Source organism: Heterocephalus glaber, unplaced genomic scaffold, assembly GCF_053883595.1.
Source record: "Heterocephalus glaber isolate CG9 unplaced genomic scaffold, H.glaber_assembly_v1.0 deba00001760, whole genome shotgun sequence".
Lineage (NCBI taxonomy): Eukaryota > Metazoa > Chordata > Mammalia > Rodentia > Bathyergidae > Heterocephalus > Heterocephalus glaber.
In genome coordinates this window covers 2846304-2872132 of record NW_028258457.1, presented here as the reverse complement: position 1 = coordinate 2872132, position 25829 = coordinate 2846304, and the positions used below count along the sequence as shown (strand labels likewise).

At 39.0% G+C, this 25829-nt stretch overlaps 1 protein-coding gene across 1 annotated transcript in view; it reads right to left on the bottom strand.

The window, feature by feature from the left end:
- Positions 1 to 25829, bottom strand: part of LOC147821173 (uncharacterized) — a 65494-nt gene that overhangs the window by 5950 nt on the left and 33715 nt on the right. Inside the window, 2 exon segments of the mRNA XM_087201552.1 lie at positions 5203 to 5263; positions 5446 to 5572. Of these exon segments, the coding sequence (XP_087057678.1) occupies positions 5203 to 5263; positions 5446 to 5572 (188 nt within the window).

Genomic DNA, 25829 nt, shown 5'->3' with positions numbered 1-25829 from the left:
GAATTACAACAGATTTCTCAATACAAAACTTAACAGCAAGGACAGCAGAGAATAAAGTGCTTCAAGCTCTTTAAACAACTTCCAACACAGATTGATAATCCTGAAAAATTATCTTTCAAAATTGATTTAAAAAACTAATATACTTCTGTGAAAACGAAAACAAAATTCATGACTATCAAACCAACACTCCAAAAAATTCTCAAGGACACCCTAGGAGACAATGAATCTAACAATGCCAAAAGGTCCAATAAAATGAATACATCAGGCAGGGCTAGCAATTAAGTAGATAGGAAAGAAAGCAAAACAGCAACAGGAAATTAATACAATAACAGGAATAAGTCAATACCTATCAATTATAACTACCAATGTAAATGGACTCAACTCACCAATAAAAAGACACAGCTTAGCAGAATGGATCAAGAAACAAAATTCAATGGAATGCTATATTCAAGAAACACATTTAATGAAATCCACGTAAATAGGAAAGGGCAGAGGGGGTGCACAGGTAATGGGGAAAAAAAGAACCAAGATATATCATGTACAGGCACAAACACCCAATGATAAATGTAAACGAATTGTATACCTAAAATGTACCAATAAAAGAACTAAAAAAACAAAAAACAAAAAACTCCCACATTTAACACAAAAAGAAAATCACAAACCAAGAATCAACAAGCAGGAGTAGTGCTCCTATTTTCAGATAAAGTGGATTTCAACCCACAGCTGATCAAAGGAGGCAATGAACCACATTGCACATTAATTAACATAACCATTCAACAGAAAGAGATAACAATTATAAACATATATGCAGCAATCCACAGTGCACCCAAGTTCAAAAACCAAACACTAATGGACATAAAAGATCAGATAATATCAATACAATTATGGGAAGGATCTCAATACCCCACTATCACAAATGGATAAATCAACTAAACAACAACAAAGAAATATCAGAGTTGAACCAAATGTTCAAGCACATGGACTTAACAGATATAGACACTGTTCCACCCAACAACAACAGAGTACACATTCTTTTCAGCCACATATGTACTTTCTAAAAAATAGACCATATACTAGCTAATTAAGCATGCCTAAGTAAATGCAAAAGAACTGAAATTTTCCTGTGCATATTATCAGATCACAGTGTACTGAAACTAGAAACCCACTGTAAAAGTAACCACAGAAACTAAGGAACACACTTGGCCAGGCGTGGTGGCACACACCTGTAATCCCAGCACTCAGGAGGCTGAGGCAGGATGATCACTGTGAGTTCAAGACTAGCCTATGCTACATACTGAGTTCAAGGCCAACCTGAACTATGTAATGAGACTCTGTCTCCAAAAAAATAATAAATAAACACACTCCTGAATAATCCATGGACCACAGCGGAAATCAAAACAGAAATAACAGTTCCAAGAATTAAATGATAATGCCAGTACAATATACCAGAGCTTGCTGGGGATTTAGCTCAGTGGTTCCAGCGCCTGCCTCGCAAACCCAAAGCTAAGAGTTTGATCCCCGGTACAAAAACAAAACAATATACCAGAACTTCGTATATTGGAACACAATGAAAGAAGTACTACAAGGTAAGTTTATAGTGGGGAATGCCCATATCTGAAAAGTAAAACAAGACCAAATAAATAACCTAATATGCACCTCAAGATCTTAGAAAAACGAGAACAATCCAAACACAAAGCCTGTAGAAGGAAAGAAATTATAAAGGTCAGAGCAGAAATTAATGAAATGGAGTAAAAAAAAAAAAGTAAAGAATCAATGAATAGAAGACCTGATTCTTTGAAAGAAAAAACCAGAAAAACCCTTAGCCAATCTTAAAAAGGGAATAGAGGACACATATTAATGCAATTAGAAATATAAAATAACTTTTCCTCACAGTAGGCTACCCTGTATCTTCCAGGGTATATTTTTATCTTGCTTTTTCCTGTCTTACTCGGCCCAAGATTGATCTGCAGAGCGAGATTCCCCCTCATGCTTCATTTTTCACCCTTTTTTTTTGCTTGTTTTGTTCAATTCTTTCTTTCAAATGAGAGCCTGGATACCAACTCCAGAAGGAGACATGAGCATACCAAAACTTGGTAAAGTGTATCTTGCTTTTTCCTCTCTTACTCAGCCCAAGGGCCAGTTTCTCCCTCACTCTTCACTTTCAGCTTTTCAAGTAAACTCTGTCACCACTTAAACAAAAAAGAGGAGTAAAAGGTAAGATCACAACAGAAACTGGGCAAATCCAGAAAATTATTAGCAAGTATTTCACGAACATATGTGCCAAACAATTAGAGAACTGAAAAGAACTAGAGATTCCTAGACATATATGAATTGCCAAAACTGAACCAAGAAGACTTAAAAATCTTGAATGATCCAATAGCTTGGTAATGCAATTGAAGCAGTAATAAAAACACTATCAACTAAGAAAAGCCCAAGACCTGATGGATTCACAGCTAAAGTCAACAAGAACTTCAGGCAAGACTTATCACCAATACTCCTCAAACTCTTTAATGAAATTGAGAGGGATGGAATACTTCCAAAGTCATTCTTAAAAGCTAGTATTATGCTGATCTCAAAACAAGACAAGGGTCCAACCAAACAAACTATAGACCAATATTCTAATGAACATAGATGCAAAAATCCTCAACAAGACATGAGAAACAGAATGCAACAAATCCTCAAAAAGATTATACAGAATGACCAAGTAGGCTTCATCCCAGGGATGCAAGAATGGTTCAACATATACAAGTCAATAAATGTAATTTATCACATAAACAGAAGCAAGGACAAAAGTCACATGATCACCTCAATCAATGCACAGGCCTTTGATAAAATTCAACATCCATTCATGATAAACCCTGATGAAAATAGATGTAGGTCTTCATCTCAAAATGATAAAAGCCATGTATGATCAACCTACTGCCAAGATCATAATAAATGGAGAAAAACTCAAAGCCTTCCTTCTAAAATCAGGAATAAGGCAAAGATGTCCTTTATTGACACTCTTGTCCAACATAATCCTCTAAACAGCAGCCAGAGCAATCAGCCAAGAGAAATAAATAAAAGGGATATGTATAGGAAAGGATAAAGTTAAAATATCATTAAATGCACATGACATGATCCATTATAAGACCCAAAAAACTTCACCAAGACTCCTAGAATTGTAACCAAATCCAGCAATGCAGCAGGACACAAAATAAACACATATAAATCAATAGCATTCCTATACACTAATAATGAACTCACTAAAAAAGTAATCAAAAGACGCCTGCCATGCAAGCGCAAGGTCCCGAGTTTGATTCCTGGTACAAAAAAAAAAAAAAAAAGTAATCAAAAAAACAATACTACTCACAATTTTATCAAGAACATTAAATACTTAAGGAATTAACTAAGAAAGTAAAAGATCTCTACATTGAAAATGACATCATTTTGAAATAGAAAATTGTGGAGAACATCAAAAAATGGAAAGATATTCTCTTCCTGAACAGGCAGAACCAATATCATTTAAATGGCTATACTTCAAACTGATACACACATTTTTTTTTTTGGTACTGGGGATCCAACTCAGGGTACTTGGTAGGAAGGTGGTGGAACCACTGAGCTAAATCCCTGGCCCAATATACAGATTTAATATAATTCCAATCAAAATATCAACATAATTTCTCACAGAGCTTGAGCAAGCAATCCTAATATTTATATGCAATCAGAACAGAATAACAAAAGCAATTCTGAGTAACAAAAACAAAGCAGGAAGCATAACAATCCCAGACTTGAAGTTATACTATAAAGCTACAGTGATGAAAACAGCATGATACTGGCATAAAACTAAGCATGTGGATCCATGGAACAGAAAAGAAGCAGAAACAACCCCAGGCACACACAGCTATTTGATACTTGACAGAGGAGCCCAAAAGTGGTGCTTGGAAAATCGGATATCCACATGTACCAAACTGAATCTAGATCCATGTATCTCATCATGTACTTAATTAAAATAAAAGTGGATCAAAGATATAAATGTTAAAATAGAAATAATCTTTTGGAAGACAAAATAGGTACAAGTCTTGAAGACATAGGTGTAGGCAAGGACTTTCTCAGAGGAATCCCAATGGCACAAGATATAACACTGACAATCAACAGATGGGACCATATCAAATTAAAGAGCTTCTGCACAGCAAAGGAAACAACCAGCAGAGTAAAGAAACAATCCACAGAATGGGGAAAAAAACCCTGCCAGCTGTTCCAGGGATAGAGGACTAACACCCAGAATATATAAAGAACTTTAAAAAATAAAAGACTTGATCAAAAAATGGGCAACTGAAATGATTATACTTCTCAAAAGAAGTAGAAATGGTCAGCAAATACATTTAAAAATGCTCATCATTGCTGGTGATCAGAAAAATGCAAATTAATACTACACTGAGACTCCATCTTACCCTAGAAAGAATGGCTATCATCAATATATCGAATAATAACAAATGCTGGCAAGAATGTGGAGAAAAAGAACTGTTTTATACTGTTGGTGGGAATGTAAAGTAGTACAGCCACTATGGAAATCAATGTGGGAATTACACACACACACACACACACACAAAATAGAAAAAATAGAGAAATAGAAAGACAAAACAAAACATAAAAACTTTTGACCTAGCTATTCCCCTGTAGGTATCTCCATAAAAGAGTTAAAATAAGGAAAATGGGGTGTGCATACACAATGGAGCACTATGCTACCATAAAGATAAATGAGAGGCACGTGTAGGTAAATGGATGCAACATGAGAATATAAGTGAAATAAGCCACAGAAACAAGTTCAAATATCACATGGTTTCTCAAATGAGAACTCCCCCAATATAGTCAGACAGACACACACACAGGAAAGAAAGGAAGAAAAGAAGAAAGGAAGAAAGGAAGGAAGGAAGAAAGAAAGGAAGGAATGAATGAATGAAGAAAGAAAGAAAGAAAGAAAGGAAGAAAGAAAGAAAAGAAAGGGAGGAAATTAGGAGATAAGCAGGAAAAAGGGAGAAATTGAAAGTTCTCCAAATTACATACTCCAAATGTTTCAAAAATATTTCCACATGTGTAGTTATTTCTTAATCCTAATCTTAGCTATAAGTGAATAAACCCATTTAAGTAATTGTGAACCTTATTCTAGTTTTGTTGAAATTTTTACTAATATAACTTTTATGGGGGAAAAACCCCAATTACCTTAGAGTTTTCCTGGGCTTTTTGCATTCATCTTCAATGTTTGGGTCTTCACATTTTTGTTCTAAAACGTGGAGCCAGAAAAATTATTAAGAATAACAATTTATAGAAAAATTTTTAGATTCTAGCTAGATTCATTGTATTAGAGGATTTTGCCTGAAATATTCCTCTAAATATTCCAGTTCCATTTTCCACATAAGGAAAAGGCACTAATGCTCAAGACACACTTGTTCAAATCACCTTTACCTATGGCAACCAGGTTCCTCAGTGTTTCCTGCATCACATCTCTGTAGAGCTTCTTTTGGGAAGGACCCAGCAGAGCCCACTCCTCCAGAGTGAAGTTCACGGCCACATCCTTAAAGGTCACTGACTCCTAAAACAATCACACATACATTTCGATGAGAAAGAGTGACATTGATTGTAATGAGGATCTATATTCACTTCATAAAAACTTCACATCACTGTTTTCTTCATATGTTTACTGAACATTTTGGACATCATATTCTTATTCTCTGTCTATCCTCTCATACAGCAATTCTGACTAGATTTGAACTACGTGGGTCATACCAATTTCTCTTTTTACAACAGATCTGTATCACCTCCAATAACAAATACCTACTACTGAGTCCTCAGAACAGAGTTAATACCAACTGTCCTGAAACAACATATTCTTAGAAATGTCTCAGAACGCAACTTTCTTGGTACCTTGAGCTGCCCACTAGGATGGACTACATCAATGTAACTACAAAGAATATTCTATTTGTTTAACACCTCTCATCCCTCTAAAGGGGAGCCTGCCTAGAGAGATTATCTAGAGAGAGAGAAGCCTGGCCTGGGAAAGCTATTGAGGTTAGCAGGGAATCTGTAGGGAGAACTCACTGCCACAGGCACAGGTTTGGGTTGGTTTCAGACTTCTTCCTGTATTAAAGATGGAGACCTCTGGCTTGTTTTTTTTTTTGGTACCGGGCATCGAACTCAGGACCTTGCACTTGCGAGGCAGGCGGCGGCAACACTGAGCTAAATCCCTGGCCCTCTGGCTTTTGTTCATTTCATGTTCCTGTGGGTCACAAAGGGAAGGACTGCTGAAGGTTAAATACTCTCAGCCAACATCAAAAGAAATGGACTCACATATTTCCACTCTGCAGTCCAGCATGGAATGACAGAGAAAGGACCATTTCTGTCCAAGTAGTGTAAAAAAAAAAAGAGGAAAAAAACCACAATAAATCAAAGAAATTAAAATCAACAGCTCTTCTATACTCAAAGAACTGACATCCAAAAGCAATCCACTGACTCTAAACTCTAGGAACAACAAATCTCATAGATACCAATACTAACTCGTTGCAAGATAACCCATTAAAACAAACACAGGAAACTAAAATGTGCCTGAAGTGCTGATGCCTGAGAGAAGTCAACTTTGAGAGCTATGAGCTGTGATCTAAAAATATGGTGAACATTGTCTTTTTTTTTATTAGATTCTTTTATTGGTACATTTTAGTTATACAATACATTTACATTCATCATTGGGAATTTGTACCTTAACATGAACATTTACTCTTTTGAAAAATGTGTTACAGTAAAAGACATATTGTCATTAATTCCTATCAAAATACTAGTATGGGACTGCATAACTCTGTAATCATAAAACTCCCCTAGCCCCAACTGTTATTGAATGTGAGTTAACAGATAAAGATGCTTGTTAGTTCTGGGACACTAGATAAGATCTGTAACAGCCATAAAGTCCCAAAGTAAATTACTCAACTCTTTGTTCGAAACTGATGTTTGGGACACCGCTATCTATAGAACAATCCAAACACCTGCTGACCATCAGGACGTGTCAGCTGACCACTAACCTTTGTTCCTCTTCTGTAAATTTCGCCTGTTAACTTCCCCTGCAACCCCCTATAAGAACAGCCTCGGACTCTGAGCCAGTTACCTCTCTAAGCTACTTTGCTTTGGAAGTGCCGTCTGGCCAGACTAATAAAGGTCTGTTTTACTTTCCAACTTGTCCGGTGTGTTCCTTCCTGGGTGTTCTTCACTGCAGTCAGCTCCTCAGAGCGTTTGGTAAGGGCCTCAGTCTTACACTAGGCTTCTCTTCAAACAATGTCCTTGACACTTTCTGAATCATTGCTGAAAATCCTCTTTCATGAGTATCTTTAGTTAACCTGTTGTGGACCCTTCGATGGTCTCAATCCAATACAAAATGTTTCCTTTTCACAGGGTCATTTCTACTTTGGGGAAAAGCCAGAAGTACATGGTGCCAGTTCTGGTGAATAGCTGGATGAAGCACACTATAATGTTTTTATCGGCCTGCCTTTCCGTTCTATGTCACACAGCAATATCATTCACCGTATTTTTGATCACACTTCATAAAGACAAGAAAGAGGACTCCTTGAACTGCTTCAAAAAAATGATAACAACAATGGGATAAGTGTGTTTGAAGCATCGAGAGTATTTTGAGAAGGATATCTTTTAAATTTAAAAATTTACCATATATTTTGATTACACTTTATAAACATTCCAGAGGACTCAGTTTTAACAGACCCTACAAATTTGTGAATTTTACCTAGAAAAACCCTACCAAATTCACACAGTGACAATGGGTGGATATTATGAAAATTCCCCCAAAGTCCAACTGTTAAGATTTCTAGAAACAAAGAATCAGGGGGAAGTAAAGTACCCCATTTCAACATCATGGCATTTTCCTACCTTGATACTGCAAAGGAAAGAGAATAAATCTCCAGTGTTACACCATTCTAATACTGGACCTAAGACATGTCCTGGTCTCACTCAAACTTGCCTGGACATGTTCTCTTCCACTGTCTGTTGTTCTCAGTAGTTTCTGTGACCCATGCTTCCTGCCACATGTAAATAAGGTGAATCCTAGTGTATCTTTCTATCCCATTGTATAAACTGAATGTATCTACTTCAACCTATCAGCAAAACCAGATAAATTTGGTAGGATACATAAAATGAATAACATCAATTGTACACAGGATAGAAAAGAGGAGTTGGCAACATACTAAGGTGTCTATACTGACCATGAAACAGTACAGTTACTTGAAAGTGCCTTTAGGAAGGTTGTCCGTGAATTTTCATAATTTTGGAAAATCACTAAACATACATTACTGAGAAAACAGATACACTTGATATGCTATTAAAGGAGAAAAATTGAATCCTATAATAAATCCAATTTAAGTAAGAAAGCAAAAAAAAAAAAAAAGAACCTTAAGTGTAAATCAAGAGCAACTAAAAAAATAAGCAATCACAGATATGGTACATATTAACCAAATCTATCAATCATCACTTGAAATGTGAATTATCTGTACTAAATAAACAATAGAATGACAGAGTATATTAGAAAATACCCATTTTTGTGTCCTCTACAAGAAAAACCATTTTAAATAGAATTGGAGGTGCTGGGGAGATATTTTTCAAAGGACTCAAACTGTCAGTTACATAGGACAAATAGGTTTTATAGATCTATCATATAATATATTCATCAGAGTTAACAATCTCTTATACTTGGGAATATCACATAAATTACATTTCAAGTGATTACCATGAAAAAACATTTCTATGAAGTAATATGTAAGTTAATTACCCCCACTTCAGTCATTTCATAATATGTATGTGTGTATGTGTGTATTATATATATTTGGGGGCTACCGGGTATTGAAATCAGGACTTTGTGCTTGCATGGCAGGTGTACCACCATTAAGCTAAATTCCCAGCCCTTGATGGATATATATTATAAAAAATTACATGATGGATACACTGAAATGAAATTTGCCAAAATGTGTGAATATGTATTTTAAAAATAAGATAATGCACTGATATAGTTTTAATGTAAGGTATGGAGAAACACGATTCTAGCACGAATTGAAAAAAAATGACTTGAACCTATACTGAAACTGATCTGTACCTGAAACACAATAAGATGGAGTAAAATGATTAAATAATGAAAAGGCAGTCAGTTCTCTGAGAGGACGTAAGAGTACTTAATAAGATTCTTCTAATAAGATCATCAAATCACAAGAGGCAAAAACATGGAACTGAAGGAAAATCACACATCCACAAATATATGTGGAGGCTTCAACATGACTCTAAGAGTAACTGACTGATCCAAAGGACAGAAAATCAGTCATGATAGGAGCTGAAGTTAATGGCATCATCTAGGAACCACAGTCATTTGACATTACAGAACACTTAAAAACTGAAGAACACAATCTTTTCAAGAACATATGGTCTATACACCAACATAAAATATAGTTGGAGCTACAAAACACACACACACAAACAAACAAAAACAAAGAAAAAAACCAAATCATATAAAGTATGCTCTTAGGCCACAATGAAAAGTAACAGGAGATGCAGAGCACAAAGTTAGAGGTTGAGGCCAGGGATTTAGCTCAATGGTTCTGCCACCTGCCTCACAAAAGTAAGGACCTGAGTTCAATCACCGATACCAAAGTGAGAGGCTAAATCAAAAAAATGTAAATGACACATATGTTAAGAATACTCAAAGCAGGGGCCAGGGATTTAGCTCAGTGGTTCCGCTGCCTGCCTCGCAAGGACAAGAACCCAAGTTTGATGGCTGGTATCCCCACGCCCTAAAAAAGAACACTCCAAAACATATATACATATTGTAATACATGTGTATATATGCATACATATATGTACACACACACACAAAAGTTGGGATGTAACTTAGTTGTAGAGTGCTTCCTACCAAATGTGAGGCTGTAGGTTCAATCCTAACACTGGGGTGAAAAAAACTGAAAATACACAACAGTGAGCATAAAAGTTGAGAATGAGCAAATAAAACTGTCTTCGTTCACAGATGATACCATTGTCTACTGAGAAAACCCCAATGATCCAACAAAACCCTACTAGAATTAATAAAGGACTCTAGCAAGATTGTAAAATACCAGCTTAATGTACAAAAATTCACCATTTTGCTATGTATTTACAGTGAAAATCTGGATTTGAAATAAAAAACAAAGCACCACCAATGAAAGAGGGAGAGGAAGACAGAAAAGGACAGGGATAAAGAAACAATTTCACTTTAGGTGAAACAGCACATTTACAATATGCTCATAGGGGCCGGGGATCTAGCTCAGTGGTTCCACCACCTGCCTCATAAGCAGAAGGACCCGAGTTCGATCCCTGGTACCAAAAAAGAAAAAAATAAAATAAAATATGCTCGTAGACTGGAAATCAATACAAGAAATTCTGGTAGAGAAGTTGTTTAATCCTAGATCAAAAATATAAACAACTTAGATCATTTCAACTGTAGTCAAGGTAACAATTAATAAACACACATGCATGAAAATTCTTCTTTAGACGATAAACACATAAACAGTCAAAAATTCCTATTAAATTTGAATTCATCCATAACCTTGAAAAACTTTTGCATTCGTTCTATTCCTCTTCTTTTAACAAAAATTTAATGGTGCATTAGCACTGGAGCACAAAAGAAAAACTAACATTGTCTAAAACAGAAAAACTTGGGCCAGGGATTTAGCTCAGTGGTTCCCCTGCTTACTTCACAAGTCTGAGTTCAATCCCCGGGACCAAAAAACAAAACAAAACAAAAAATCAGAAAAACTCAAACAAGACAAATCAAGCCCCCCAAGAAGTTCAATGAATAACAAATAATACTTCAGCCTGTGGTCACCTCTGGATACAGAATTGAATCAGACTCAAAGACACACACCAGAAGTGACCATGGAGTAATATATTCACCTGCACAGTGATTCTACTGATGTTTATATTCTTATTTAAACATAGTATGAAAAAAATGATGATTTTTTTTTTTTTTTGGTACCGAGGATCGAACTCAGGAGCTTGCACTTGCGAGGCAGGTGGCGGCACCACTGAGCTAAATCCCCAGCCCAAATTATGATTTATTTTATGAATTCTTTCTGCTTCTTTAGACCTCATCAATGTATCCACTCAGGTTTCTATCAAGAAAATTACAATCTGAAACTCACACCATCAAATAAAAAATCCTGAAGTGTTAAACTGGCATTTTATAGTAACAATTTGTCGGCAGTGAAAACAGAAGGGAAGCACCTCTGAAAAGCAGCCTATTTCTCTCAAATTTCACCTGTTTCCCCATTATTTCACAAGGACCCCACACTCAGAAGGTGAAACAAATGCTTATATTTAAAGACCACTCTCAATGGGCAGAGGCAGCCCAAAGTGGCTCCTTCTCAGTAGGAGAGGGAGCTGAGCAGCCAGGAAATTTCCTTCCTTCTGCCCTCCTATCATAAAAAGGCCCCTATTCTGCAAGATTAATTGAGATCAGTTACCAAACACTCACCCAGAGTTAGTACAAGATTCTCACCACTGCTATGTCTCTGTTATTGGGTGCCCCCCCATTTAGTTTATTGGTACATTTTAGGTATACAATACACTTAATTCATCATTGTGATCTTGTACCTTTACATGATGTATCTTGTTTCTTATTTTTTCCCCATTCCCCTGCCCTCCCTTCAACCCCTCCACCCTTCCCTATTTACAAAGACTTCGTTTCCATGCTTTTCCTTTTCTCATATTTTTTCTTCTCCCTTCTTTCCTTTCCCCTTCCCCTCCCGTTTCCCCTATTCCTTTAGACATTTTCTGCCTATTTCACAAAATCTATTATACACTGATTTTTATTTACACTTTTAGTTTTTCACACCTGAGAAACTATTCGGTTATTTACATGTGTGTCCTATTTATTTCACTTAAGAGTATGGCCTCAATATGTATCCATTTAGCTATAAATGTCTCTAGTTTCTCAATTCATTATGGCTGAGAAGTACTCCATTTTATTAAAAAACCACGTCTTTATCCACTCTCCAGTTGATGGGCACTTGGGCTGTTGCCAAGTTTTAGCTATTACAAACTGTGTCACTATAAACATGGGTGTGCATATATCACTGTGATATGATTATTTTAATTCTTCTGGGAAGATACCCAGTAAAGGAATAGCTGGGTCCAATGGGACTTTAAATCCTATTTGTTTGAGGTATCTCCATATTTTCACAGTGGTTGCATGAGTCTTCACTCCCATCAACAATGGAGAAGGGTTCCTTTCTCCCTACAACCCTGTCAGCATTTGTTATTGGTTGATTTCATGATAGCAGCCATTCTTTCTGCAGTGAAGTGGAATCTCAGTGTTGTTTTCATCAGCATCTCTCGAATGACCAGTGATGTTGAACATTTTTTCATATGTTTATTTGCTGCTTTTAATTCTTTGTCTGAGAAATGTCTGTTCATTTCAGATGCCTATTTTTAAATTGGGTCTTTATATTTGGGAGATCTGATTTTTCTTTAGTTCTTTATATATTCTTTGTCTGGGGAATAGCTGGTAAAATTTTTTTTCCCACATTGTAGGTTGTCTCTTAGCTCTGTTGGTAGTTTCTCTTGCAGTGCAGAAGATTTTTAATATGATGAGATCCCAGTTGTTGATTCTTTGTGCTAGCTCCCGTGCTACTGAAGATTTGTTCATAAAGTCTTTTCCTATGCCGATGTCATCAAGAGTTCTACCTAACTTATCTTCCAGCAAGTTTAGTGTTTCTGACCTAATATTTAGATCTTTAGTCCACTTCAATCTTAGTTTAGTGTGCGGTGATAGGTATGGGTCTAGTTTTAATTTCTTACAGGTTGAAATCCAGTTTTTCCAACACCATTTATTAAATAGGCTCCCTTTCCTCCAATGATGGTGGTTGGCTCCTTTGTCAAAGGTGAGATGGCTGAGTATGTCTGGAGTTGTTTCTGGATCTTGTAATCTATTCCACTGATCCTCGGGTCTGTTTCTTTGCCAGTACCATGATGATTTTATCACAGTGGCTTTCTATTACAATTTCGAATTGGGAAATGTGATACCCCCTGCCATGTCTCTGTTGCCTAGAATTGCTTTTGCTATTCTAGATCTTTTCTGGTTCCAGATGAACTTTTGGCTTGTTTTCTCTAGTTCTGTGAAATATGCTGTTGGGATTTCAATCAAGATTGCACTGAAATCAGTTTGAAAGCAGTTTTGGAAGTATGGCCATTTTCACTATATTGGTTTTCCTAACCAGGAACAGGAGATGTCTTTCCATTTTCTTTTTTTTTTAATTTTAATTTTAATTAAAAAAAATTTTTTTTTGGTACCAAGGATCAAACTTGGGTCCTTGTGCTTGCAAGGCAGGTGGCAGAACCACTGAGCTAAATCCCCAACCTCCATTTTCTTATATCCTCTTTGATCCCTTTTTTCAGAGTGCTGTAGTTCTCAATGTAGAGGTCTTTTGATTCCTTCATTAGATTGATTCCTAGATATTACATTTTTTGGGTGCTATTGTGAAAGGGATTGTTTCCCTAATTTCTCTTTCAGTGAATCTGTTATTCATGTACAAGAAGGCTATTGATTTTTGAGTGTTGACCTTGTATCCAGCTACTCTACTGAATCTGTCAATTAAGTCTAGAAGTCTTTTGGCAGAGTTTTTTGGGTCTTCTATGTAGAGTATCATATCATCAGCAAATAATGACATTTTAATTTCTTCCTTTTCTATCTTTATTCCTTTTATTTTTTTCTCTTCTCTAATTGCTATGGCTAATGTTTCCAAAACTATATTGAACATGAGTGGTGATAGAGGACATCCTTGTCTTGTTCCTGATTTTAGCGTGAAGGATTTCAGTTTTTGGCCATTTAGTATGATGGCTTTTCAAAGACAGCCTTTACCAAGTTGAGATAAAGACCATGTATTCCAATTTTCTGGAGGGCTTTTACCATGAATGGGTGTTGAATTTTATTGAATGCTTTTTCTGGATCTATTGAGATGATCATATGGTTTTTGTCCTTGACTGTTAATATAGTGTATTACATTTATTGATTTACAGATGTTGAACCATCCTTGCATCCCTGGGATAAATCCTGCTTGGTCATGGTGTATGATCTTCTTGGTGACCTTTTGCATTGTTTGCCAGTATCTTATTGAGTATTATTGCATCTGTGTTCATTAGGGAGATTGGCCTGTAGTTCTCTTTTTATGTTGGGTCTTTCCCTGGTTTTTGAATCAAAGTAACACTTGCTTCCAGGAATGAATTTGGAAGCATTGCTTCCCTTTCAGTTTCATTGATGAGTTTAAAGAGTAATGGCTGTAGTTTTTCTCTAAATGTTTTGTAGAATTCAGCAGTGAAGCCATCAGGACCTGGGCTTTTCTTTGTTGGTAAATTTTTAATTATGTTTTCAATTTCACTGATTGTAATTGGGGTGTTCAGAATTTTTATATCTTCTTCGTTTGACTTTGGTAATTCATATGTATCTAGAAATCTGCTGATTTCTTCTGTAATTTCCATTTTATTAGAGTACAGTTTCTCAAAGTAGTAGTTGATCCTCTGGATTTATTGGTTTTTTTAAAAAAATATATATCACTTCTTATGGGAGTGGCTGACCACCAATTACCTAAAACTAACTGGGTATCCAATGATTCAATTCTGACACCATCCAGACTTAGCAAAATCTCAACAATTTCAGCACTCAGATCCACCACAAGGTCCCCAGGTATGATGTCCCAGTAAAGAACACAGCCAGCCTGAATTTGGGAGTTCCAGGCTCGACCTCCTAGAGTAACTCCAAAGGAAAGTCCCTCACCAGTTTATTAAGCTGGATCTTTTATGGATAGGGTAGAAGGTTAGTGGGATGGGTTTAGGTACAGTAAGCCAAAGGGGAGGCCTGAGACTGGGAGAATGGCCGAGTATGTAACTATGGCAAGAGCACTGTGACCTAGCAGGTGGGGCAACTATCATATCCCAGTGATAATGGATATATGATACAGAACCTCTAAATAATCCAAATAATGTAAGGGAAGTATTATAACTCCAAATCAGCTAGATATCCTTAACACCAAGTTTGTGTTCTCTAAAAGGGAAGAATGAATTCTAGGAACAATGATGGTTAAGAGTAGGAAGAATTTGAGAGAAAGCTTCTGTCTAAGAGAGACAGAGGGGAACTGGAAAGTAGGTTGCCCACCCATCCTGCTTCTCAACAAGCATTTTATTGAACAAAGCCAAGAGGTGAGAGGCAGGTACAAAGTGGGACAAACTACAGTCAACTAATAAGATCCAGTGGAAAATCACATGGTGGGTATGAGATGGGACAAAACTATGGTCAACCAATAAGGTTAGAAACATAATCGCTCAGGTAATATTGATTAAATGGGAATCAAATGGGGAAGCAAGTCATGTGGCAAGCATACAAGGATTGAATAAGGATTTCCTGGAAGGAATGGGTTAGGGAGGTTTTGGTTCCCCACTCAGGTGATCCATATGTATTTAGTTTTGTTTTTTTGTACAGGGGATTGAACTCGGGTCCTTGCGCTTGTGCAGCAGGCAGCTGAAACCACTGAGCTAAATCCCCAGCCCCCATATGTATTAAGAATATCAATCACTACTGTTCATCCCTAGGGGATGTTTATGAATGTAGTTCTTCCTTTTTGAATCCTGAGCTTTTAGTAAATGTACCCCAATTGTCTTCTGTGCTAAAGGCCCCAGCTTGCCCTAACTGTCTTATTGTACTTTCTAACTAGATCAGCTGTCTACAATACCAGCAGGTTCCTGGGCTCAGGCGCTGGAAATCAGCCATTACAGGAACTCCAGTGGGTGTAGTGGGGCAGATAGGGGTTAGACCTATCACTAACTACAGATGCTACTTCAAAGTGTCTATGTACTTTGGCCACTAGTTCCCTTGCCAAAGTTACATAGAAGTGATATCCTGAGGTACCCAGTTAGCATATGCAGATATTTCATGAAAGAGGTTTATGATAAAGACATTCCTATTACTAGAAGACTCAAGAGTTTTAGGACACCTGTGTCACTAACGGACTGAGGGCAAAAACTGTCTCCCATTGTAAAAATGGACAACTATAGATTAACTGTGTAACTGCTTGCTGAGAAGGATATATTGTGAAGTTAGCAAGTTAATCAGAAACCCCCCAATAGCCTGCGTCTGAATTTTACCCCTTTTCCTCCCCAAATTGCTTTTTCAAAGTGTTAACCAGCACATAGCTTACCTTGTGGTTAAGAGCAAAGGACAGGACACATTATACTGCAGCCCTACCAATAAAGATAGCAACTTCCGCAGGGGATTTAGCTCAGTGGTTTCACAGCCTGCTGCACAAGCGCAAGGACCTGAGTTCAATCCCTGGTACCAAAAAAAAAAAAAAAAAAAAAAAGATAGCAACTTCCTGTGGGATCCCCAAAATTGGATTTTAATCTAACTTGCAATCTGCTTCTGTACACCTGTGCTTGCTCAACAATGAGATCATGATAATACCATGGGTGGTTTTTCCCTTTAAAAACTGGGCTTCCCTGCTTCATCGGTACCAAATGGAGGCAGGAGCATGAGCTCACCCTTTAGTTGCTGGCTATTAAAAGGACATTTAATTTGGATATTTTCATGGCATGGTCTTTTTCGCTGGGACAGCTATAACAATTTTAACACTATAGTCACTATTATAATGCAAACTAATTAGAGCAAAGCGATCTAGGAAAGCCCATCCAAACCTCCTGCTCCCCGCTTTATTGACCCTTTGCCTAGGTAACTATGCTTAGATTGATGGCTGTTTCCCTAGACTATGGCTGCTGCCCACCCCCCATAGAATCATAAAGGTATAAGAATGTGAGTAAACTTCTGTTTGACGCCTTTGAAGCAATTTGAATCCCCTGAGGCTGTGGGCAATAAAGCTTATTTTGCTCCCACTCAGTGTGGTCAATGGTCTGTGCAGAGACTCATGCAATGGTCACACTTCAGGACAAAAGTTCAATTTTTTAAAAAAAGACACTACATATCCGGATCAACTCTCATATAATAAACTTTTCTCAACAGACAGAAGACACAGATGGCTTTCTCTGAGACTGTCCCTCTAAAATTTCCTCAGATGGCACAAATTACTGACTAGACCAACTAATACAATTAGAAAAAAAAGAGCTAAATGAGTCACTCCCTTCCCTCCATTCAATTGTAAACAGTACCCTAATGATATAGGGGGAAGAGATGTAACTCCCAAACCTGCTACATATCCAAAATGTGGGTTCGTGTTCTATAAAATCGAAGAATGAATTCTAGGAAGAGGTTGAGTAGGAAAAATTTATTGAAGAACGATACCTTATGTCTAAGAGACACAGAAAGGGGAACAGAAAGTGGGTTACCTGCTCACCCTACTTCTCAAAGGTGTTTTATGAGACAAAGCCACAAGGTGAGGAGGGGTCAAGGTGGGACAAAACTAGTCAACTAGTAAGATTACAAGTACAGTCGCTTAGGTAATATTGATCCAATGAGAAATCACAAAGTAGACAAAACTATGGACAACCCATAAGATTATGACAAGTATAGTCACTTTGGTGATATTAAATGGGGATCCAATGGGGAAGCAACTCACATAGCAAGTGTACAAGGATTTTCAGTAGGGGTGGGTCAGGGATCTTTCCTGGAAAGGGTGGATTAAGTAAGACCTTCGCCCCCACCCACGTGATTGATACCTATTTAGAATATCAATCACTGCTATACATCCTTAGGGGAACCATGAGGGTGTGGTACTTTCTTTTCTTTTATAATGTTGGCCTTCAGTGAATCATCATCCATGTTGGCTGAAGGGCAGCCCTGTCTACAAGATATCTAATTAACTTACCTATCTACAATACTAACAGTTATCCATGCTTCCACTGTCCTAAAAGAAGTACAAAATAAAATAGCCTAAGAGATTGTCATCCCTAAGCAGCAGAGCAATGGCACCAGTGGGATTCAATGGCAGGTACCTAAAGCCAAAGCTGTCTGGCCTTTACTGTAAATTCCGAAAGCCTGAGTTATTGGGCCTCTCCTCCACTTTTCCCTGTTCCTGCTGCTGCCTTCCTCGTGATCATCAATAAATGTAGCTACTTACTACTTACTCTGGGGTATATTCTTAGCTTAGCAATTCTTTCCTCGTGGTACATGAGAACCTGGACTATTAGTGGCCCATTCAACTGTAAAATCTGACGATCGGAGTGAGGAGGACTTTACCAAATCTCTGGAGACTTTATCAGACAATGAGCCAAGGGATCTTATTGTACAGCAGCCCAGACACCTTCAGAGACCTCAGCAGAAGTAGGCAGCCAGACAACCCATCCAACAAGGAAGGTAACTCCCCACTCTGTCGGAGGCCCTCTGTCTTACCCTTTCTGGATGAAAAATGGATTACTGGGACCAATCACTGTGTGAAAGACTACACTGTGGGACAAAAGGCTTCTGTCCTTGGGACAGGAGGGGCCCTGCTGTTCAGTTGGGCTCGTGTGTTGTTTTGGTACAAGGGATCAAATTTGGGACCTTGCATTTGCCAGGCAGGCACAGCACCACTGAGCTACATCCTGGGTGGCTTATGTTCTTTTATTGATCAACACAATGTGTAAAGTCTATCTTGGAGGCTGTGCTCCATGTCTCAATGCAGATTAAGTGTAAGGCCAGCAGAATAGGAGACAAGGCCACCAGCAGACAAGTACTTATATTTGAAAGAAAATTGAGCAGAAACAAGGACACCCAAGGCAGAGCTTTTATTGAAAGGCAGAAGCTGCCAGGCTGTCTCCAATAATGGCAAGAGCAGTAGCTGGGAGCTGGTCGGGAAAGGTTTATAAGGGTTGGAAGAGCATCGTGGGGTCTGCAGATTGGTTGCAACTGGTAGTGAGGTTTAAACTGATTGGCAGGTTTGAACTTATTGGCAGGAAAGATTGTTAGTGGTAAAGCTTATTGGCAAGAAAGGTGGGGTGGGGTGTTTCACTTTCCTAGTGAGGACAGGTTTCAGCTTCCAAAAATGACTCATTTTCCATAGGCGGGAGCCATTTTAGGATGTAGGACTGTCGTTCAGGGCCATTTGGTCTAGCAGAGAACTCTATCATTCCAGACTCTTGTTATTATAAAATAGGGGTAAAGGTCTCCTTTTTTGTAGCTGCTTCCAGGTGCCAGTGGGGTGATGGGGGGGGGTCTATGCAGTGGAGTTGTGGTCTCGATATGTGGAGTCAGCATCAGTAGCGAGGGGCCGGGCCATGACAAGTTTGACAACCACCTGGTTGGTGAAGGCCTGCATGAGTTCCTGTAAGAAATTTTGAAAACGGAACAGACAAGGTCGGAAAAGCTGAAGACAGAGCAGAGACTGACATTCTCAAAGCTTGCCCCTCCTGCTAAACCCATGAAGGTCACTGTGCCTGGAAGATGAACTGCTGAAACACAGCTGCCTACCTCCCTATGTCACCTCCCTAGTCTTTGCTAAGTTCTACTTCTGTAAAATTCTCCTTGCTCCCCAGCCCTGGTTAAAGAACAGAGAAATGTGAGAACAAACTTAGAAATGGGCCTCAAACTCTGGAAGGTGACTTCTGATGGGCCCAACTGCTAGAGAATAAATCTTCCTAAATCTTCCTTTCCCTTCAATTTTCTGAGTGCTACTCTCTTCCTTGTTCTGCCTGCCCTCCAAGGGCCATTTCAAACCTCCATTGTTCCCAGAATTCATTGCTGGATTTTAGAAAACACAAACTCATATTTTGGAAGTCAGATATATTCCCCCCATATCACTTAGACAAAGGCTTTGACATAGCTGCCTGCAGCACAGGGTCAGGAGACATGGACCTGGCCTGCTTGAACTGTTGTTTTTCTGTGGAGTACTTAGTAACTCACTCTGAACTTGGGCAGCTCTTTGATTAGTGCCAAGGATGTTTGTGCTTCTCTGTGGGTGATGAACTCAGGTGGAGTGCTTCCTTTCATAATTTTACTTCTCCTTTTCTGACTCCCCCTCTTTTCAGACTTTCAGCTATCAGAATGTTCCATTTGTTTAGTTGTTACTTCTGGATAACTTAAAAAAAAATAGTTTTAAGAGGGGCAATGTCTTACTGCACAGGAAGAGAAAAATTGGTCTGTTAAAACCTCCTGTCACCATTTCTGGGTGCACTGGCTGGCAGCAGGAGAGACAGGCAACCACCAAACAGACTGGGTCCCAAAGCCCACTCACCTACAGCTATTGCTTCTTGGGCTAGCTTGCTTTCATTGTGGTAACTGTGGGTTTAAGTTTATGCTGTTGTCTGAAAGAATGTGTAACCTGTATTTGCAGATTGAATTTACATAATGCCTGGCTTTTATTTTGAGATTTTGTCACCAGATGTGTATGCTTTGTGGCTTGATCTAGCTAGATGAGTTTTCTCTAGGGATAGGTCTTATTCTTTTTAACTGGCTAAGGGGCATACAGACAGTAAGGCATCCCAGTTTGGGTTTCTTCAACTGGAAGATGAATCGTAAAAGGGAAAATCTAATGGGTCCAAAAGAAGTATCATTGGTGGTCACTTAAGACTGGAGATCTCCAGCCTCAAAGAATTCAGCCTTTCCAGGTTAAATCCCTAGGGGCCTGACCCAGAGACAGGCCTGCCAGAATCCTAGATCCCAATTTTCACCTCTCCTATCTACAGATGGAAACCTCATCTATTCCTTCTGAGTCCCTGCTCAAATGGCTTAAGCATTGGAATGAGCTCCACACTAAGATCCTTCAAAGAGATCATCATATTCCTGTGGAATAAAAATGGCCTATGTATCCACTTGGGGAAAATGAGATGTGGCCATCCCTTGGCAGCCTGAAATATAATGCCATATTCCACCTATATCTTTACTGTAAGGAATGAAACAAATGGTCAGAGGTGCTCCCCCCCCCCCCGTATGGGGAATCAAACTCAGGACCTTGCAGTTGCCAGGCAGGTGAGGCACTGGTGAGCTATGTCCCAGGCCCCAGAGATGTCTTATATTCAAGCCTTTATTGCCCTCTACCAGAGACCTGGTCTATAGCAAAGAAGTACTCATCTCTCAGCAGCTAATGCTGCAAAGGACTCCTTCCTGTCAGCTCCTTCTCCCCACACACTAGTTCCTCAGCAACCTGCTCAGTACCCTGTGAAGATGAAGGGCATCTCCTCAGTCTGCCTCATACTGAGTCTGGGTCTACTTATCATAGGGCCCCAGATTCAGGAAGCACATTGTCTAAGGCCACTATTGGTCTTCCCCTTGAAGAAATGGCAAGCACTGATATTACAGTCCATGTACTAGTTCCTTTTCCAGTTACAGGTATTCAGCAATGCAAGGTGGGTTTTCTGAGGACCCTGACAAGTTTGTTGATGATTTCCAAACCCTTAACATTGGCTTTTGATCTGACCCAGTGAGATGTCCAGTTCATCTTCGTCTTATTGTATAGCTGTAGAAAGGAAAAGGATTATCAGGGCAGCAAAGCAAGCTAATGAAAAAGCCTTTGCAGCTTTACCCTTTACTAATCAGCCAACTGCTGATTTTTATCCAAGAGGGGCTCAAGTGGGATTATAACACTGGGAGTGAAGAAGCCAAAGGAAAGTTATACATCAAGGCCATTTCAACTGGTATGCCATAAGGGATGCCCAAACCTATTGTTGTGGATTTCTCTGGGAATAATCGAAAGACTCACAGGAGACAGAGGAGCAAGGGTAAAACCACAAAATTTATTTGCTAGCAGGCCAGCCCCACAGGAACACGCCTTCAGGGACTGACGCCAGGTTACACTGGCGGCTTACATTTATACTCTAAACTGGGAAATTCTGATCATGTGATTTACAGAAAGCTTAAAGTCTATGTGTACTTTTGCTCGAGAGGCATGGCAATTGTTATCTTAATTTGGACATCTTGCCTCATTTGGTTGGGGGTTGTGGTTAGGCAATGTTGCAGACATTTGCTCATCTAAAACACCTTAAGCTAGTGCTATGTGCCTACAAACTTATGGTTGATGGTGAAACATCTGGTATTGCTATTCTGAGAAGCGAAGGGAAGCAAGTTACAGAAGCAGAACGAAGCAAGCAGTTATTTTACATTTTCCTTAACATTCCCCCATTTGTTTTGGTTCATGATGATTCTTCATCATTGACATCACTGATGTCCCTGCACTCTACATATCTTGTGGAGACTAACATGTGTTAGCTCTGCATAGAGTTTATTCTTTGTGGGATGAACTTGGTCATCTGATTAATAATGCAGGGGCCTATTGTGGCTAAGGCTAGCAAAGTGAGTAGTGGTCCAGTGAGGACTCCTAACCATAAGGCCCAGTTGCCCCATGAATTTGAATTTTCAGTGTCAAATTGTTCTCGCATTTTGTTCAACCTCTTTTTAAGCTTATCTATAGATTCTTTTACTACTCCAGACTTATTAGTATAATAACAGCATTCCTCTCCTAGATATAAGCAAGTTCCCCCATGCTTTGTAGTTAGTAAATCCAGTGACCTTCTGTTCTGTAATGCCACATCTGTCAAGGAGTTCATTTGCCCTGAGAGTGTGAGGGTAGAGGCTCTTACCTCCTCCAGATTTTCTTTTACTTTCTTTCCTAAACACAGGTATTGTTGTTGTCCTAGACCAACAGCTGTTCCCCCTAGGGCAAGGCTTCTAGCAATGGCTGTTCCTGCCATGATAGGCACAATAGGGTCTCTTCTCCTCCTGTTGAGACCTCTGATTGTGCCAATCTTTAGAGGTACTTGTGCCATGTCAGTCGGGGTGTAGACTGACAACCAGGGAATTAAAATTCCTAAGAAACAGAGTCCATGGATTTTTGGGGAGAACACTCTATAAACTCCATCTCCACAAACAAAGTCCCTTCAGGAGCAGAAATATTATCCTTGTACACAATGATACTTGCACACTCACAGGTAGCATTCAGCTGTAGTTTGTTTCCAAGAAGACAGGTACTGTTACCTATGGCCTCTGTAGGTTCTTCAATTAGCAGGGCTGAGGTCTCTGAGGTCAGGTTTCTGACCATCATGTTATTTACTGTAATACCGAGGGCCTGGTATGACATTTGGCTTAAGGGGGCACAGATCCAGCAATGAGAGGCTAACTCCGGGTCTGCTGCTAATAGAAGCCGGTGGGTGCTACTGATTGTTTGGACCATATCAATACCTGTGTAATTGGTATGGTTTGTTTTTAAATTTTTTAGTAATTTTAGAGATAGGCCATCCGCAACAATTGACAGGGGCCTTATTGTAGCCCAGACCTTCTTTATGAGCATAGTCCAATATGGCCCTCTCCAGTACAAGGTCCCGCTCGGGACAATCCTAACCTGCAACCAGCGCCCTTTTAGCCACTTAGGGTCCCATGGGTCTCTCAGGTGATATTTTACTGGAACACAATTGCCTTGCTGGCAGTCATCACAGCTTGGATTTATAAGTGATATAGCATTTTGGTTTGGGGGTCTTATTGGTTCACCTTCTGCTAGGAAGTAAATAGGCCCTCTAGCCAGGCAGAGGCTCTTTTCTTGTTCATAGCCTCCGCAAGCTTTCGTCTCAGGCATACCATAGTGTTCCCTGGGACAAGTGTCGAAAAACAAATCCAGGGGGTGTCCCTCAGGCTCCCACTTGACAATCTTGATGAGCTTAGTTTGTGCATCAAACTTCCTGTCCCTTGGTTTATAAACAGCTCAAACTCCCAGTGTCCTGCCAAGACTTCAGTGCCCATAAAGAGGCTTACCTCAAGCAGGATAAAAAGATGACCTGTGGACCCAGGTAACATAACAAAAGACAGCATTTTTCCTTTTTGTTCCAATAGCTAGGTGCAACAGCTACCAGGCCAATCAATATCAAATATCAAGATGATACACAGTATTAATATCAAAATGAATAAGGCAGGAAAAGATATAGTCCATAAAGAGGCAAAGTCACTCAGCTTCATGTAATATGGTCCTCAGTCTTCAGCTGTGCATCACCTGTCAGCCTCTGGAGTGACAGTGGCAGAGCTTTGAGTGCGCTGTCTCTTGATGGTAGTCTTCAGAGAGTTGTCAGGGTCTAGCATCCATTTCCAATCCTCTTTAAGGGGCGCTCTCTTTACCCGAGAATGATGCATCCATAGCTGAATACCTGTGGCCTTTAGGGCTGTGGGAGTAACCATAATTGTCATATAGGGCCCTTTACACATACGGCAGAGAGGCTTTTTGTCCCAATCTTTTACTAACACTAGGTCTCCAGGCTCATACTGGTGAGCAGGTGTTACTGTAGGTGTGGTTTCCCTTTCACCTATATAATCCCTGATGTGGAAAAGGGTTTTACTTAGAGCCATCGTTTGGCTTTTTTTTTTTTCAGTTTGAATCATTATTTAAATTTCATTTTACGGGTACACTTTAGGTATACAATATAATGACATTCTTCATTGGAAATTTGCACCTTTATATAATCTTTTGGTTATTTTTCCCTCTTCCCCTGCCCTCCCTTCAACCCCTCCATTCCTCCCTATTTACAAAGACTTTGTTTCCACTTTTCATTTTCTCATATTAATTCCATTCCCTTCTTTCCTTTCACCACCACTCCCACTTCCCCTTTCCTTCCTATTTCATATTATCTATGATATCTTTTAGTCCTTATTTAACCTTTCAGTTTCTCACACTAGAGAAACTATTCAGTATTTACACATGCGTGTCCTGTTTATTTCACTTAAGAGTATCGCCTCAATGTGCATCCATTTACCTATAAATGTCTCTAATTTCTCATTTCTATGGCTGAGTAATACTCCATTTTACTTTTTAAAACCACACATTTTCTTTATCCAGTCTCCAGTTGATGGGCATTTGGGCTGCTTCCAACTTTTAGCTATTACAAATTGTACTGCTATGAACATGGGTGCACATATATCACTGTGGTATGATTCTTTCAATTCTTTGGGGAAGATACCCAGCAGGGGAATAGCTGGGTCAAATGGGACTTCCAGTCCTAGTTCTTTGAGGTATCTCCATACTGACTTCCACATTGGTTGCACCAGTCTACACTCCCACCAGCAGTAGAGCAGGGTTCCTCTTTCCCCACAGCCCCACTAGCATTTGTTATTGGTTGATTTCATAATAGCAGCCATTCTCTCTGGAGTGAGGTGGAATCTCAGCCTTGTTTTCATTTGCATCTCTTGAATGACCAGTGATGCTGAACATTTTTTCATATGTTTCTTTGTTATTTATACTTCTTTGTCTGAGAAATGTCTGTTCATTTCAGATGCCCATTTTCAAACTGGGTCTTTAAATTTGGGAGGTCTGATTTTTTTTCAGTTCTTTATAAATTCGGGATAATAGACCTTTAGACCTTTGTCTGAGCAAGAGCAGGTGAAGATTTTTTTCCCACTTTGTGGGTTGTCTCTTCACACTGCTAGTGGTTTCTCTTGCTGTGCAGAAGCTTTTTAATAAGATGAGATGCCACTTGTTGATTTTTTGTGCTAGTTCACGGGCAACTGAGGTTTTGTTCATAAAATCTTTTCCTACACCAATGGCTTCAAGAGTTCTACCTAACCTCTGTTCCAGCTGGTTCAGTGTTTCTATTTTAATATTTAGACCCTTAATCCATTTTGATTTTAGTTTAGTGGATGGCAAGGGATATAGGTCTAGTTTTAATCTTTGGCAAGTTGAAACCCAATTTTTCCAGCACCATTTATTAAAGGGGCTATCTTTCCTCCAGTGAGGGTGTTTGGCTCCTGTACCGAAGATGAGATGATTATGTCTGGACTTGTTTCTGCATCTTCTAATCTGTTCCATGGTTTCTCAGTTCTGTTTGCCAGTACCATGCTGTTTTATCACACTAGCTTTGTAGTATAGTTTCAAGTTGGGGATTGTGATACTCCT